General features: G+C 45.4%; 1 protein-coding gene across 1 annotated transcript; it reads left to right on the top strand.

The window, feature by feature from the left end:
* Positions 1-543: 543 nt before the first annotated feature.
* On the top strand, positions 544-6,934 carry LOC117971275 (protein phosphatase 1 regulatory subunit 1B-like). Its single transcript, XM_059006697.1, has 5 exons — positions 544-799; positions 3,883-3,966; positions 4,372-4,450; positions 5,775-5,945; positions 6,252-6,934. The coding sequence occupies exons 1-5, from the start codon at positions 716-718 to the stop codon at positions 6,443-6,445; spliced, it is 612 nt and encodes a 203-aa protein (XP_058862680.1). The 5' UTR covers positions 544-715; the 3' UTR covers positions 6,446-6,934.
* The last annotated feature ends 6,087 nt before the right edge of the window (positions 6,935-13,021 follow it).

Here is a 13,021-nt window from a genome sequence, read left to right as displayed (position 1 = left end):
CCCTCATTAAAGTGAAGCTGTGACCCCAGTCTAATTGCTGGCCCCCCTCCCCCCGCCCCCTGCTGGTACCAGTTTCCGCTCGCCCCAGAGTTCAATCAATTATTCTACGGCTCAACCGCGCACCCTGGATACCTGGATACGGCTCCAGCACTCACTGCTGCCTCCACAGTGAAATACGAACATATTGAAAAAACGGAACATCGCATCACCCTTTAAGGTTTTATTGGTTACCTACTGCAGCGAGTGGCTCCAATGGGATTTGTAATAAAGGATTGTCTGTGAAAAGGAATCAGTTACAGATTACCATCGATCATCTCCCTTGAGGGAGAGAGAGAACCCCCACATTGTCCTTTCAATCCCTCCGCTTATCGCGACCTGGGAAATAAATTAGACTAGTGAGTGTATCTCTAACCCTCTGGTTATCTCGCCTTACCCCTTTCTACCCTCCCTCCCTCCCTCTATCTATATCTCTTTCTCGCTCCCTACCCCTCCCTGCCTCCCTCGCTCGCTCTCTCCTCTCATCAGTTTCCTGCTGGCTGTGAGAGAGAGAGAGGAGAGGCTGTGCTGGAGAGAGAAAGAGAAAGAGAGAGAGAGAGAATCAGCAATCAGCAGCCTTCAATATTGCAATCACATCCAACCTAGGACTCTGATAGTCTGCGCTCTCAGGACCCACGACAGATAGACAGACAGAGCCCCTGCTCCCCGGGCAGACAGCATGGACTCCAAAAACAAAAAGAAGATCCAGTTCTCAGTGCCAGTGACGATTCCGAGCCAACTGGACCCACACGCCGTGGAGATGGTGAGAGCAGAACCAGGGATTGGGAGAGAGGGACTGGGACAGAGGGACTGGGAGAGAGGGACTGGGACAGAGAGACTGGGAGAGAGGGACTGGGACAGAGGGTGTGTGAGAGAGAGAGCGGGAGAGAGGGACTGGGAGAGAGAGACTGAGAGAGTGACTGGGAGAGAGGGACTGGGAGAGAGGGACTGGGACAGAGGGACTGGGAGAGAGGGACTGGGACAGAGGGACTGGGAGAGAGAGTGTGTGAGAGAGAGAGTGGGAGAGAGGGACTGGGAGAGAGAAACTGAGAGAGTGACTGGGAGAGAGGGACTGGGACAGAGGGACTGGGAGAGAGGGTGTGTGAGAGGGGGACTGGGAGAGAGGGACTGAGAGAGAGGGTCTGGGAGAAAGGGACTGGGAGAGAGGGACTGGGAGAGAGGGAATGGGGAGAGAGAGCGGGAGAGAGGTACTGGAAGAGAGGGACTGAGAGAACGACTGGGAGAGAGGGACTGGGAGAGAGGGACTGTGACAGAGGGACTAGGAGAGAGGGACTGGGATAGAGGCACTGGGAGAGATGGACTGGGAGAGAGGGTGTGTGAGAGAGGGACTGGGAGAGAGGGTGTGTGAGAGAGAGTGGGAGAGCGGGACTGGGAGAGAGGGACTGGGACAGAGGGACTGGGAGAGAGGGGACTGGGAGAGAGGGTGTGTGAGAGAGAGCGGGAGAGAGGTACTGGGAGAGAGAGACTGGGAGAGAGGGACTGGGAGAGAGGGACTGGGACAGAGGGGACTGGGAGAGAGGGGACTGGCAGAGAGGGTGTGTGAATAAGGAGTTGCCATTTCTGTGTGTGAAAATACTTGCAGTTACAGTAACTGCCTCAAAGTGCTGGTAGATCAAATGATTTCATCCTGATTGAGTCTGAGAATCAAACTCTTTGCAAAGGGCAGGGCACTGAATAGCAGCAGAGATGAGGTTTAATAAGCAGGGCTCCCGTCACGGGAGGCCGTTCGGTTTCTAAATCTGGGAGTTGTTTCCTCTGGGATCAGAAACTCAGTGTCCTCGTTCAGATCAGATAGAGCCCCAAGCAGCTTCAGAAATAGGTTTAACACAGTGCTGGGTTTTATAGTGACAGATTTAAGTCCATGTTGTTTTATCATTATAGCGACAGATTTCAAGAAGGGTTACCTTGCAAGCCTGTGTTGGAATATAAGCTTATAACCTTCTCTTGCTGCAAGCAGCCTGACTGACACAGGGGTGGCAATGGGCAGGGGACCCGTGTCTCTTCAGGCAGGGTCTGCTGTGGAGTCAAATCTCTGAACTCCAGACTATGAGCCCCTCCCTGCACCCTCGTACCGAGCGGGACGTGTTTGACCGTCCCGCAGCAATCTGTTACCCCCCCCCCCCTTAATGAAGTGGGATTTGACATTCTCTGGAAATCCCGCTGGGATCAATAATAATAATAAAGTTCTAGATGCAGCTGGGACGGGTTAAGCTCTACAGAACACATGTGATGCATTAGAGAGTCACACTTTCTAGTGTCTGCAGTTCACAGGTTGTTACATGTGAGCCAGCGTATTATTTACTGTTATTAATCGCCAATAACTGACTTCATATGCAGCAGGGAGTTTGTTCTTTCAGATACAGTTATATTTGAATCACTGACACTTATTATAAAGTGGAGCCATTTGTTGCAATGTTTTGTCAACATAAAGGCCAATTACTGCTGAGCAGAGACCGTTTAAAGTTTAATGGGGGGCAGGGAGTCATTATCCAGGTATCACTGTGGGGTCGGGGGTCAGGGGTCAGGGGTCCATGCCATGGAAAGTGAAAGTTGGGCTGTGTTTATTGTTCATTTTTTTAAGTTATCTGATCTCTGTCAGTGTTGTTAATCCGAGCACAGTGCATGCTGGTCCATATCTGTGCATTTCATGCATCCTTTCTTTCTTTCTTTCTTTCTTTCTTTCTTTCTTTCTTTCTTTCTTCCTTGGTTCGAAACCTCTAATAATATCTCTGGTGCTGGTGAACCCCACACTGTCTGTTCTGTATTATTAGAGTGATCTCTCTCACCTCCCCCTCTCACCTCCCTCTCTCACCTCCCCCTCTCACCTCCCTCTCTCACCTCCCTCTCTCACCTTCCCCCTCACCTCCCTCTCTCTCACCTCCCCCTCACCTCCCTCTCTCACCTCCCTCTCTCTCACCTCCCTCTCTCACCTCCCCCTCTCACCTCCCTCTCTCTCACCTCCCTCTCTCACCTCCCCCTCTCACCTCCCTCTCTCTCACCTCCCTCTCTCACCTCCCCCTCTCACCTCCCTCTCTCACCTCCCTCTCTCTCACCTCCCTCTCTCACACCTCCCTCTCTCACACTGCCTCTCCCCGCGGGGCTCTGTTCCCTGGAGCGAGTGGAACTAGTTTACGATGTCCTTGGTCTAATTGAGCAGCAGATCACACTGCACCCTGGAGACAGGCAGCTCATTGCAGAGGGTCCTGGAAAGGGGACATGCTTGTGATGATCCGTCTCGTGAGCAGCATTACAGCTTGGAAACGTCATATTTAACCAGCCACTGCTGCAGGTACAGCAGGAGCCGTACTGTCAGTCACACGCTGCTTACCAAAGGCCTTCCTCCCACTAAAGTACAGCACAGAGAGGAGGAGGAAGCTGTCTGTGAAATTCAAATTCCAGGTGTACTTATTTAACCAGACGAGAACCCTTGTGATTAGTTTCAAGAGAAGGCCACAAGAAATAACATTAAAACAATGATAAAAACAGTCATACAAAATAAAAGCATACAAAAATAAAACAGGACAGGGTTTATTGCAGGGTGTTTCAACATGGTCGAGTGTGGGGGGGTCCCTGCGGGAGGCTGTATTATTAGACTTAATACGAGGTTCATTATCAAACATAAAGCAGTTCCATTGTGCGGAGGGAGAGACAGGGCTGCACAGAGTGATAGAGGAGGAGGAGGAGGAGGAGGGATGGAAAGTGAGTTATAGGGTGACCTTCAGCAGTTTGAATTTCAACCTCTAATCAGTCCCTGCATCCGGTGTGCCCCACTGCACCCCCTGCACCCCCCTGTGTTTACAAGCCCTTTTTTATGGGTTGTTTCAGATCCGCCGGAGGAGGCCGACCCCGGCCACCCTGTTCAGAGTGTCAGAGAACTCGCCCCCCGAGGAGGAGAGCACCACACACCAGGTGAGAGAGAGTGAGAGCAAGAGTGAGAGGGAGAGCGAGAGGGAGAGGGAGAGCAAGAGGGAGAGTGAGACTGAGATTGAGAGGGAGAGGGAGCGAGAGGGAGAGGGAGAGGGAGAGCGAAAGGGAGAGGGAGAGGGAGAGGGAGAGGGAGAGGGAGAGGAGAGCAAGAGGGAGAGGGAGAGGGAGAGCGAGAGGGAGAGCGAGAGCAAGAGGGAGAGTGAGAGTGAGACTGAGATTGAGAGGGAGAGGGAGAGCAAGAGGGAGAGGGAGAGGGAGAGCGAGACCGAGACGGAGAGGGAGAGGGAGAGCGAGACAGAGAGGGAGAGGGAGAGTGAGTGCTGCTGCTGCTGATTTGTTGCCATGCTGGATTGTAACCACTCCTCTTTGTCTCTCTGTTTTTCTCAGCAGTGGGTGCTGGGGGAGAATGGAGTCCTGAAACCCAAACGGCCGAACCCCTGTGCGTATCATCCGCCCTCGCTGAAAGGTGGGGATACTGAACTGTGGGTGCTGGGCAGGGATACTGAACTGTGGGTGCTGGGCAGGGATACTGAACTGTGGGTACTGGCCAGGGATACTGAACTGTGAGTACTGGCCAGGGATACTGAACTGTGAGTACTGGGCAGGGATACTGAACTGTGAGTACTGGGCAGGGATACTGAACTGTGGGTACTGGCCAGGGATACTGAACTGTGAGTACTGGGCAGGGATACTGAACTGTGGGTACTGGCCAGGGATACTGAACTGTGAGTACTGGGCAGGGATACTGAACTGTGAGTACTGGGCAGGGATACTGAACTGTGGGTACTGGGCAGGGGTTACTAAGCAGGGCTGAATGGCATGGGGTCTCTGTCCGTTGTACACAAAGCTGTATTGATATCTTTTCATGACAGAACTCTCTCACATGCACACTCACACTCACACTCTCACACACACTCACTCACACGAGATGATTCCTGTGTCTCTCCAGTGATCTGTGGAGGGACACAGAGGGCTGTGTGCTCTGTTCCTGTGAGAGTGAGATGGCTGCTGTCCTGACCCTCTCTAATCGGCTGGGATGATCTGCTCACAGCGGTGCTGTGTTGTGCTGGTGAGTCTGAAGGGCTGCTTCTGGATGAAACCTCATTAGAGTACCAGCTGCACAGTCGGGTCCCTTCACTCACTGCCATGCTGATACTCACACACTCACTAATGCACTCACATCGTTACACACGACAGCAGTATGATATACTCCTGCATGTTTAGTTATTCAGGATTAGACTGGCCCGGTGTGCAATCTCTGTTGCCCATCACTGCTCCCTGTCAACTCTGTGCAGGTGGACAAGGTGACCTGAGAGACTGCACTGCTGCAGACTCTGCTCAGAGACCCAAACAACAGCCCACAGGACAGAGACAGCAGGGCTTGCAGTAGAAGTGCCAGTGAAAACTTTTCCTTTTTTTAAGCTGCTTTTTTAAATAGCTTATAAATATGTGCAATTCACAAATCAACAACATATAAACATCCCAATCTCTCTTTGCTCTCTCCTTCTCTCACTCCCTTCTCCCTCTCCTTCTCTCTCACTCTCCCTCTCTCCTCTGCCTCTCCCTCTCTCTCTCCCTTTCTCCCTCTTCCTTTCTCCTTCTCCCTCTCCCTCTCTCCTCTCCTTCTCCCTCTCCCTCTCTCCTCTCCTTCTCCCTCACTCTCCCTCTCTCCTCTGCCTCTCCCTTTCTCCCTCTATCCCTCTCCCTCTCCTCTACCTCTCCCTCTCTCCCTCTACCTTTCTCCCTCTCCTTCTCCCTCACTCTCCCTCTCCCTCTCTCTCTCTTGGCAGCGGTTCAGAGGATGGTCCAGTCTCACTTGCAGTCTCTGGGTGCCGACCCCCCCCTGGAGGAGCCCCTGGAACTGGGGGAGGAGGAGGAGGAGGAGGAGGAAGAGGAAGGAGAGGACAGGGAGGACAGCTCTTCAGACAGGGACTCTGAGGTGGACACAGGCAGCCTTGAAGGTGAGCATCTCCTACTCCTCTAATACCTATGAAACACCACAAACCACACAGCAGCTTTTTGTGGTAACTTCAGAAGAAGCTTGTTGCTGGTGGCATTATTAAAACATTTGAAAAAAAGCCTCCTCTTCAAGTTGCTTGACAAATTGCCTGAGGACAACGCCTGAAAGTTGCTTGGTGTTTGTTGTTCTTTAGATGTCCTTTTTGAACTGGGAGCAGCGCCACCAGTCAGCCATTAAACTGGGCTCTGTAGAACATTGTTTAAAATGTATCTGTTTAAGCAAGAACCATTTGCCTGTCCCTCCACAGAGACACAGCCTCACTCTGAGACAGAGCTCAACACAAGTCACGAGGGCCAGGCCACACAGGGGTTTGAGGTCAACACAGGTCACGAGGACCAGGCCTCACAGGGGTCAGAGGTCAGAAGACAAGAAGAGCCCGCCCCAAAGACAGCCCCACCCGAGGAAGAAAGAGAGCGAGCGGAGAAAGAAGAGATGCTCTAATGGACTACACACTGTCACTAAGAGAAAGAATTGAGAAAGAGGAGAGGGATAGAGATAGAGGAGAGGGATAGAGAGAGAGGACCCTACTTGAGAAAGGAGCTGTACTATTGAACCTGAACTGGACTGAGTCTGTCTGTCTGACTGTCTGTCTGTGGATCTATGAGTGAACCTGTGTGCTGCATACATGAGAACTATTAATGCTGCATAGACAGTACACACACACACACACACACACACACACACACACACACACACACACATAAAGCATGGTGCTCCATTGCCCCTTGTGGAAGGTTACAATTAATGCCATCAGTGCAAATATTTGAGAAGTCCCAGTTTTTGTAACGGAGAACATGATGTTTCTGACATTCTGTTATTGCAATAGGAGATCTGGGTCTTGCTCTGGTGTCTCACTGCTCTCTGGTGACTCTGCACCTGTCCTTGTATTTACTGAAACTGAAACAATTAATAAACAATGACTTTATTGTTGTTTTTATTTGGAGTCTTCTTCAGTATTAGCTGTTTTAAACTGTGGTAATTTTAACCACACACACAATGAATGGAAATGTAACCCATAATACAGAACTATAACTTTTAACTTTTAACTACGTGCTTATGTTTTAGAATAAAAAACATACAAAAATGATGTCATTTTACAAGAGGGGCAGTAATCAAGGGCACCCCACTTTTACAGCACACATTAAAAATCAGCAGAAACAGGAACACAGCACACATGGTGTAAACTCCAATTATCACCACAGGAGGGCGGTGTGGTGCCCCCTCGCTGTAAAGCTATAGGGGCGCTGTGCAGTCTGGGGGATGTAGTTCAGGAAGCACTGGTAACGTGAACAGTTCTGGACACACGAACATTAGACTAATTTCACTTTACAGACAGACCATTTATGTATCAAGCTAATAATATATTTTCGTTTTTTGACAAAGAAAATTATTACATACATAAAATCATTAGAATTCCCAGTATATCGTCAAAATAAAACTTGAATGAACATCAGTGTGTATTCCTGTTTAGGAAGTCCACCCACTGCCATTCTAGTTAGAGGTTTGAGATATTTTCGGCCATCTTTGTTGGTGGTATTGTCCGACATATTTTGAAAGGTTAGTGAAGTCAAATCAGCCATATGTATTAAGGATATGTAACATAATATACTTCGCTGTGGATACAATAGCCCAGAAAAACGTTCCGTTTCCACGGGGATTTGTTTCCTGGCTACACTAGCTTTCGGATTCTAAGGAAGTAGTCTAATAGCCATCTTTGATTGGGATTATGAGGTCCATTTTCAACCATTTCAGTTGGTGGCAATGGCCGCCATTTTTGAAAAGGGTAGCGGTGTCAAATCAGCATTATTGATTATGGAACTGTGTAATATGACATACTGTCCTGCTGATACAATAGCTCTGAAAAACGTTCCGTTCAGACGGGGATTGTTTTCCCGGCTACACCAGCGTCCGGTTTCTAAAGAATGTGAGTCTTTGATTGGGGTAATGGTCAGTTTTAAGCTGTTTTAGTTGGTGGTAGTGGCCGGAGTTGTTTCAGTCATTTTAATTGAGGCACGGTGTTCGTTGTTATTCATTCATGCTGCTGAACTACAACAGGAAACTAAATGTGTGCTTTACAAACAACACGTGGCTTTATTAACATTAAAAACGCGCATTTATTGTAATAGTACATTATTCTCATCCCCTTTTATCTACAATATTGAATAATGCTGTGTTTATAATATTTAGTTATATCTATCATATCATATATAGTATAAGGCATCTTCATAATTTTGTAATTTTTCTTTTTTACGCCGTTTTCTTCTGTGCATTTTTATAAATACATATTTTATTAAATGTGTGTAGTGCCTTTGCATCCAGCACTAGATGCCGCTATTTGTCAATATTTCTGAGCAGCCGGAAGATACCGGGTGTGTTCACGGAGATCATTCTGCCAGAATCTGCAGAATCTGACCAATTTAGCCAATGATCTTCTAAGAATAATCACCGTGAACGCACCCATTGGCTAAATTGGTCAGTCTGCACAGATTCTGCGGAGAATGATCTCCGTGAACGCGCGCACATGCTTCAGTCACGTTTTGATTGGTTTAGGGAAACTAAAGAGAAAACAATGGTCTGCATCAGGTCACTTTGAATGTTAACACATAACGTAAAAAAAACAGCAGGGTATCTAATCGCGTTTGAAGATTTAGGACACTACGTGTTTTTCGTTTAGCTAAAACGACAGTTTTTGTTTGAGATTCAGTATTACCTGTATATTACTCGGTCGTAAAGACTAGCGGTACCGAAAGTCCGGCGTGTTACTTTCGTTCTTAATAATGTATAATATAAAGCTCTAGAGCGTTCATTCTTATAATATAAAGCTCTAGAGCGTTCATTCTTAACAATGTATAATATAAAGCTCTAGAGCGTTCATTCTTATGATATAAAGCAGTAGAGCGTTCATTCTTAAAATAATTAGCAGCTGTGCAGAGGAAAGGAAGTAATATGCATTAACAACATTGTTCCATTTTATTATTATTATTATTATTATTATTATTATTATTATTATTATTATTATTATTATTATTATTATTTGTAATAAGTTTGTGTTTGTTTGTTTTAATGTATAAGACCTTGTAGTATTTATCGATGGAATTGAGTTTGTAAGTGTAATAAACAGGACCTGGAAATGCTATATAATATATTACTAGCCGGGTTAATTTGTAACGCAGTGTAACTGTGAAACTGTTATTAAGCACACGAAAGGATCTGGTTAATTTGTAACGCAGTGTAACTGTGAAACTGTTATTAAGCACACGAAAGGATCTGGTTAATTTGTAACGCAGTGTAACTGTGAAACTGTTATTAAACACACGAAAGGATCTGGTTAATTTGTAATGCAGTGTAACTGTGAAACTGTTATTAAACACACGAAAGGATCTGGTTAATTTGTAATGCAGTGTAACTGTGAAACTGTTATTAAGCACACGAAAGGATCTGGTTAATTTGTAACGCAGTGTAACTGTGAAACTGTTATTAAACACACGAAAGGATCTGGTTAATTTGTAACGCAGTGTAACTGTGAAACTGTTATTAAACACACGAAAGGATCTGGTTAATTTGTAACGCAGTGTAACTGTGAAACTGTTATTAAACACACGAAAGGATCTGGTTAATTTGTAACGCAGTGTAACTGTGAAACTGTTATTAAACACACGAAAGGATCTGGTTAATTTGTAACGCAGTGTAACTGTGAAACTGTTATTAAACACACGAAAGGATCTGGTTAATTTGTAACGCAGTGTAACTGTGAAACTGTTATTAAACACACGAAAGGATCTGGTTAATTTGTAACGCAGTGTAACTGTGAAACTGTTATTAAACACACGAAAGGATCTGGTTAATTTGTAACGCAGTGTAACTGTGAAACTGTTATTAAACACACGAAAGGATCTGGTTAATTTGTAACGCAGTGTAACTGTGAAACTGTTATTAAACACACGAAAGGATCTGGTTAATTTGTAACGCAGTGTAACTGTGAAACTGTTATTAAACACACGAAAGGATCTGGTTAATTTGTAACGCAGTGTAACTGTGAAACTGTTATTAAACACACGAAAGGATCTGGTTAATTTGTAACGCAGTGTAACTGTGAAACTGTTATTAAACACACGAAAGGATCTGGTTAATTTGTAACGCAGTGTAACTGTGAAACTGTTATTAAACACACGAAAGGATCTGGTTAATTTGTAACGCAGTGTAACTGTGAAACTGTTATTAAACACACGAAAGGATCTGGTTAATTTGTAACGCAGTGTAACTGTGAAACTGTTATTAAACACACGAAAGGATCTGGTTAATTTGTAACGCAGTGTAACTGTGAAACTGTTATTAAACACACGAAAGGATCTGGTTAATTTGTAACGCAGTGTAACTGTGAAACTGTTATTAAACACACGAAAGGATCTGGTTAATTTGTAACGCAGTGTAACTGTGAAACTGTTATTAAACACACGAAAGGATCTGGTTAATTTGTAACGCAGTGTAACTGTGAAACTGTTATTAAACACACGAAAGGATCTGGTTAATTTGTAACGCAGTGTAACTGTGAAACTGTTATTAAACACACGAAAGGATCTGGTTAATTTGTAACGCAGTGTAACTGTGAAACTGTTATTAAACACACGAAAGGATCTGGTTAATTTGTAACGCAGTGTAACTGTGAAACTGTTATTAAACACACGAAAGGATCTGGTTAATTTGTAACGCAGTGTAACTGTGAAACTGTTATTAAACACACGAAAGGATCTGGTTAATTTGTAACGCAGTGTAACTGTGAAACTGTTATTAAACACACGAAAGGATCTGGTTAATTTGTAACGCAGTGTAACTGTGAAACTGTTATTAAACACACGAAAGGATCTGGTTAATTTGTAACGCAGTGTAACTGTGAAACTGTTATTAAACACACGAAAGGATCTGGTTAATTTGTAACGCAGTGTAACTGTGAAACTGTTATTAAACACACGAAAGGATCTGGTTAATTTGTAACGCAGTGTAACTGTGAAACTGTTATTAAACACACGAAAGGATCTGGTTAATTTGTAACGCAGTGTAACTGTGAAACTGTTATTAAACACACGAAAGGATCTGGTTAATTTGTAACGCAGTGTAACTGTGAAACTGTTATTAAACACACGAAAGGATCTGGTTAATTTGTAACGCAGTGTAACTGTGAAACTGTTATTAAGCACACGAAAGGATCTGGTTAATTTGTAACGCAGTGTAATTGTGAAACTCCCTGCCAGTGTGTGCTGTGTCTCTCTGTCAGGGGTGAGAACGGCCTGGGCGTTTCATGGTTCTGAAGCGAGCAGCAACCCGACTGTGTGCACTTTCATCTGGATCCTCAACACCGACCTCAAGGTCTGTCTGTCTGTTTGTAACTGCCAGCCAATGCTTTGCAATTGTTAGCAGTTTGGTTGAGACTCTGCTGTTTTAAAATTAGACGTCCACTCCGCTCTGGGTTGACTGCACTTACTTTTACAATTTCAGTCTTACAGTAATAGCTGCCCGACATGCCAACTAATCAAATGAAAGTTATTCCTGGAATATATAGGTTCCAAAACCCCCTCTTTTCTTTTCTCTCTCTCTCTCTCTCTCTCTCGGCAGCGCGAGGATGAGGTTCATTAAGGTTTGAGAGGGTCTCTGAGGGCAGGTTCAGTGGATCTGTGAGAGCAATTTTTGGTTTGTGTTTTCTTTTAAGTTTAGGTTTAAAGTGTAATGGATCTGATCCGATTTCACCTCCATTTTACAATCTATACCAATCCCTCTGAGTGAAATAATGCTGCTCCACCCTCATGCTAACACACACACACACACACACACACACACACAGATTCCTTTGAGATCAGAGTCCTATATTATCACAACTGATGTGACCTCTTAATTAATGTTTTAACTTCTAATGACATTTTTAAACAGTGTGCGCACACACACACAGTGCCCACTGGTGGACAAAGGTGGTTGTTCCTCTGTTCTGCTGGGTTCAGGCTCATCCCACATCACTCGCAGGGTCTAGTGTGCTCTCAGCATTGTGTACAGAACTCTTCAATCAGCCCTGGACATTCAAAGAGCAATATAGCTACTCTTGCCTCATCAATCAGGTGCCAAAATCTAAAGATATGTTGAAACTGATGTTACTGATTAACTAACAGCCTGTGTTTGTTCTAATAACGATATGATTTACTGACATGCTCTCTGAAGTGTTAACTGTGCTGGTCTTGGCAGAGTCTGAGTGCTTCACTGGGGAGAGGTGTTGGGGGTTGCTGTGAATACTGGAAGAGTTTGACTGACTAAACCTCCAGACCATCACACTCAGCAAAGACTTGAGTCAGATTATGACTGCCTTGTTAAGATTCTTAGAGACCCTTTGACTTCAGTAATCTAATAATGATCAATAATACAGAACAATAGAGTCCACGGAGAGGCTGATTTTCATGTAACAGGAGCCAATGTTTTTAAATTTACAAGAGTTAAAATTAAAAAATAATAATTAAAAATCCTGTGAATGGTTTTGTGTTATCTATTCTCATTTTTGTACTCTCCGCTTTTCGAATGCCCAATTGCTTTTCCCCTCACCGCAACGACGCCCCACAGGGCTCCAGAGCCCCGAATGTCAACGACCCAGGGAAGATGATGATTCGCTCGTCTCTAGTCCGCGGCAGCCAATAAAAGGTCAAGAGTAACACTACAATAAAGCCGCTCTGAGAAGCTGTGCTGTTCTCAGTCGCTGTCGATACAAAGTCAGCCCCCAGCCAGGGATCAGGAATAGCTTCAGCCACCCCTCGGCATTCAGGACACAATGCCCCTATTCACAAGAGCACGGTTAGGGTTAGGGTTAGGGCATGCAATGCTGCTGAGTAACCCTTTACACACTTCCCCCCATCCTACAGCAAGCTCTGCAGGCCTGTTACCCCCTGTGGGGTATTGTGGGAGATCTAGTTAGCTAGATGTGTATGATACTCCTACACTTTGCTTTTAGGCATGCAACAGAAGCATGCGTTGTTTTAATAAGTG

Source organism: Acipenser ruthenus, chromosome 33, assembly GCF_902713425.1.
Source record: "Acipenser ruthenus chromosome 33, fAciRut3.2 maternal haplotype, whole genome shotgun sequence".
Classification (NCBI taxonomy): domain Eukaryota; kingdom Metazoa; phylum Chordata; class Actinopteri; order Acipenseriformes; family Acipenseridae; genus Acipenser; species Acipenser ruthenus.
This window is presented reverse-complemented; position numbering and strand designations above follow the sequence as displayed.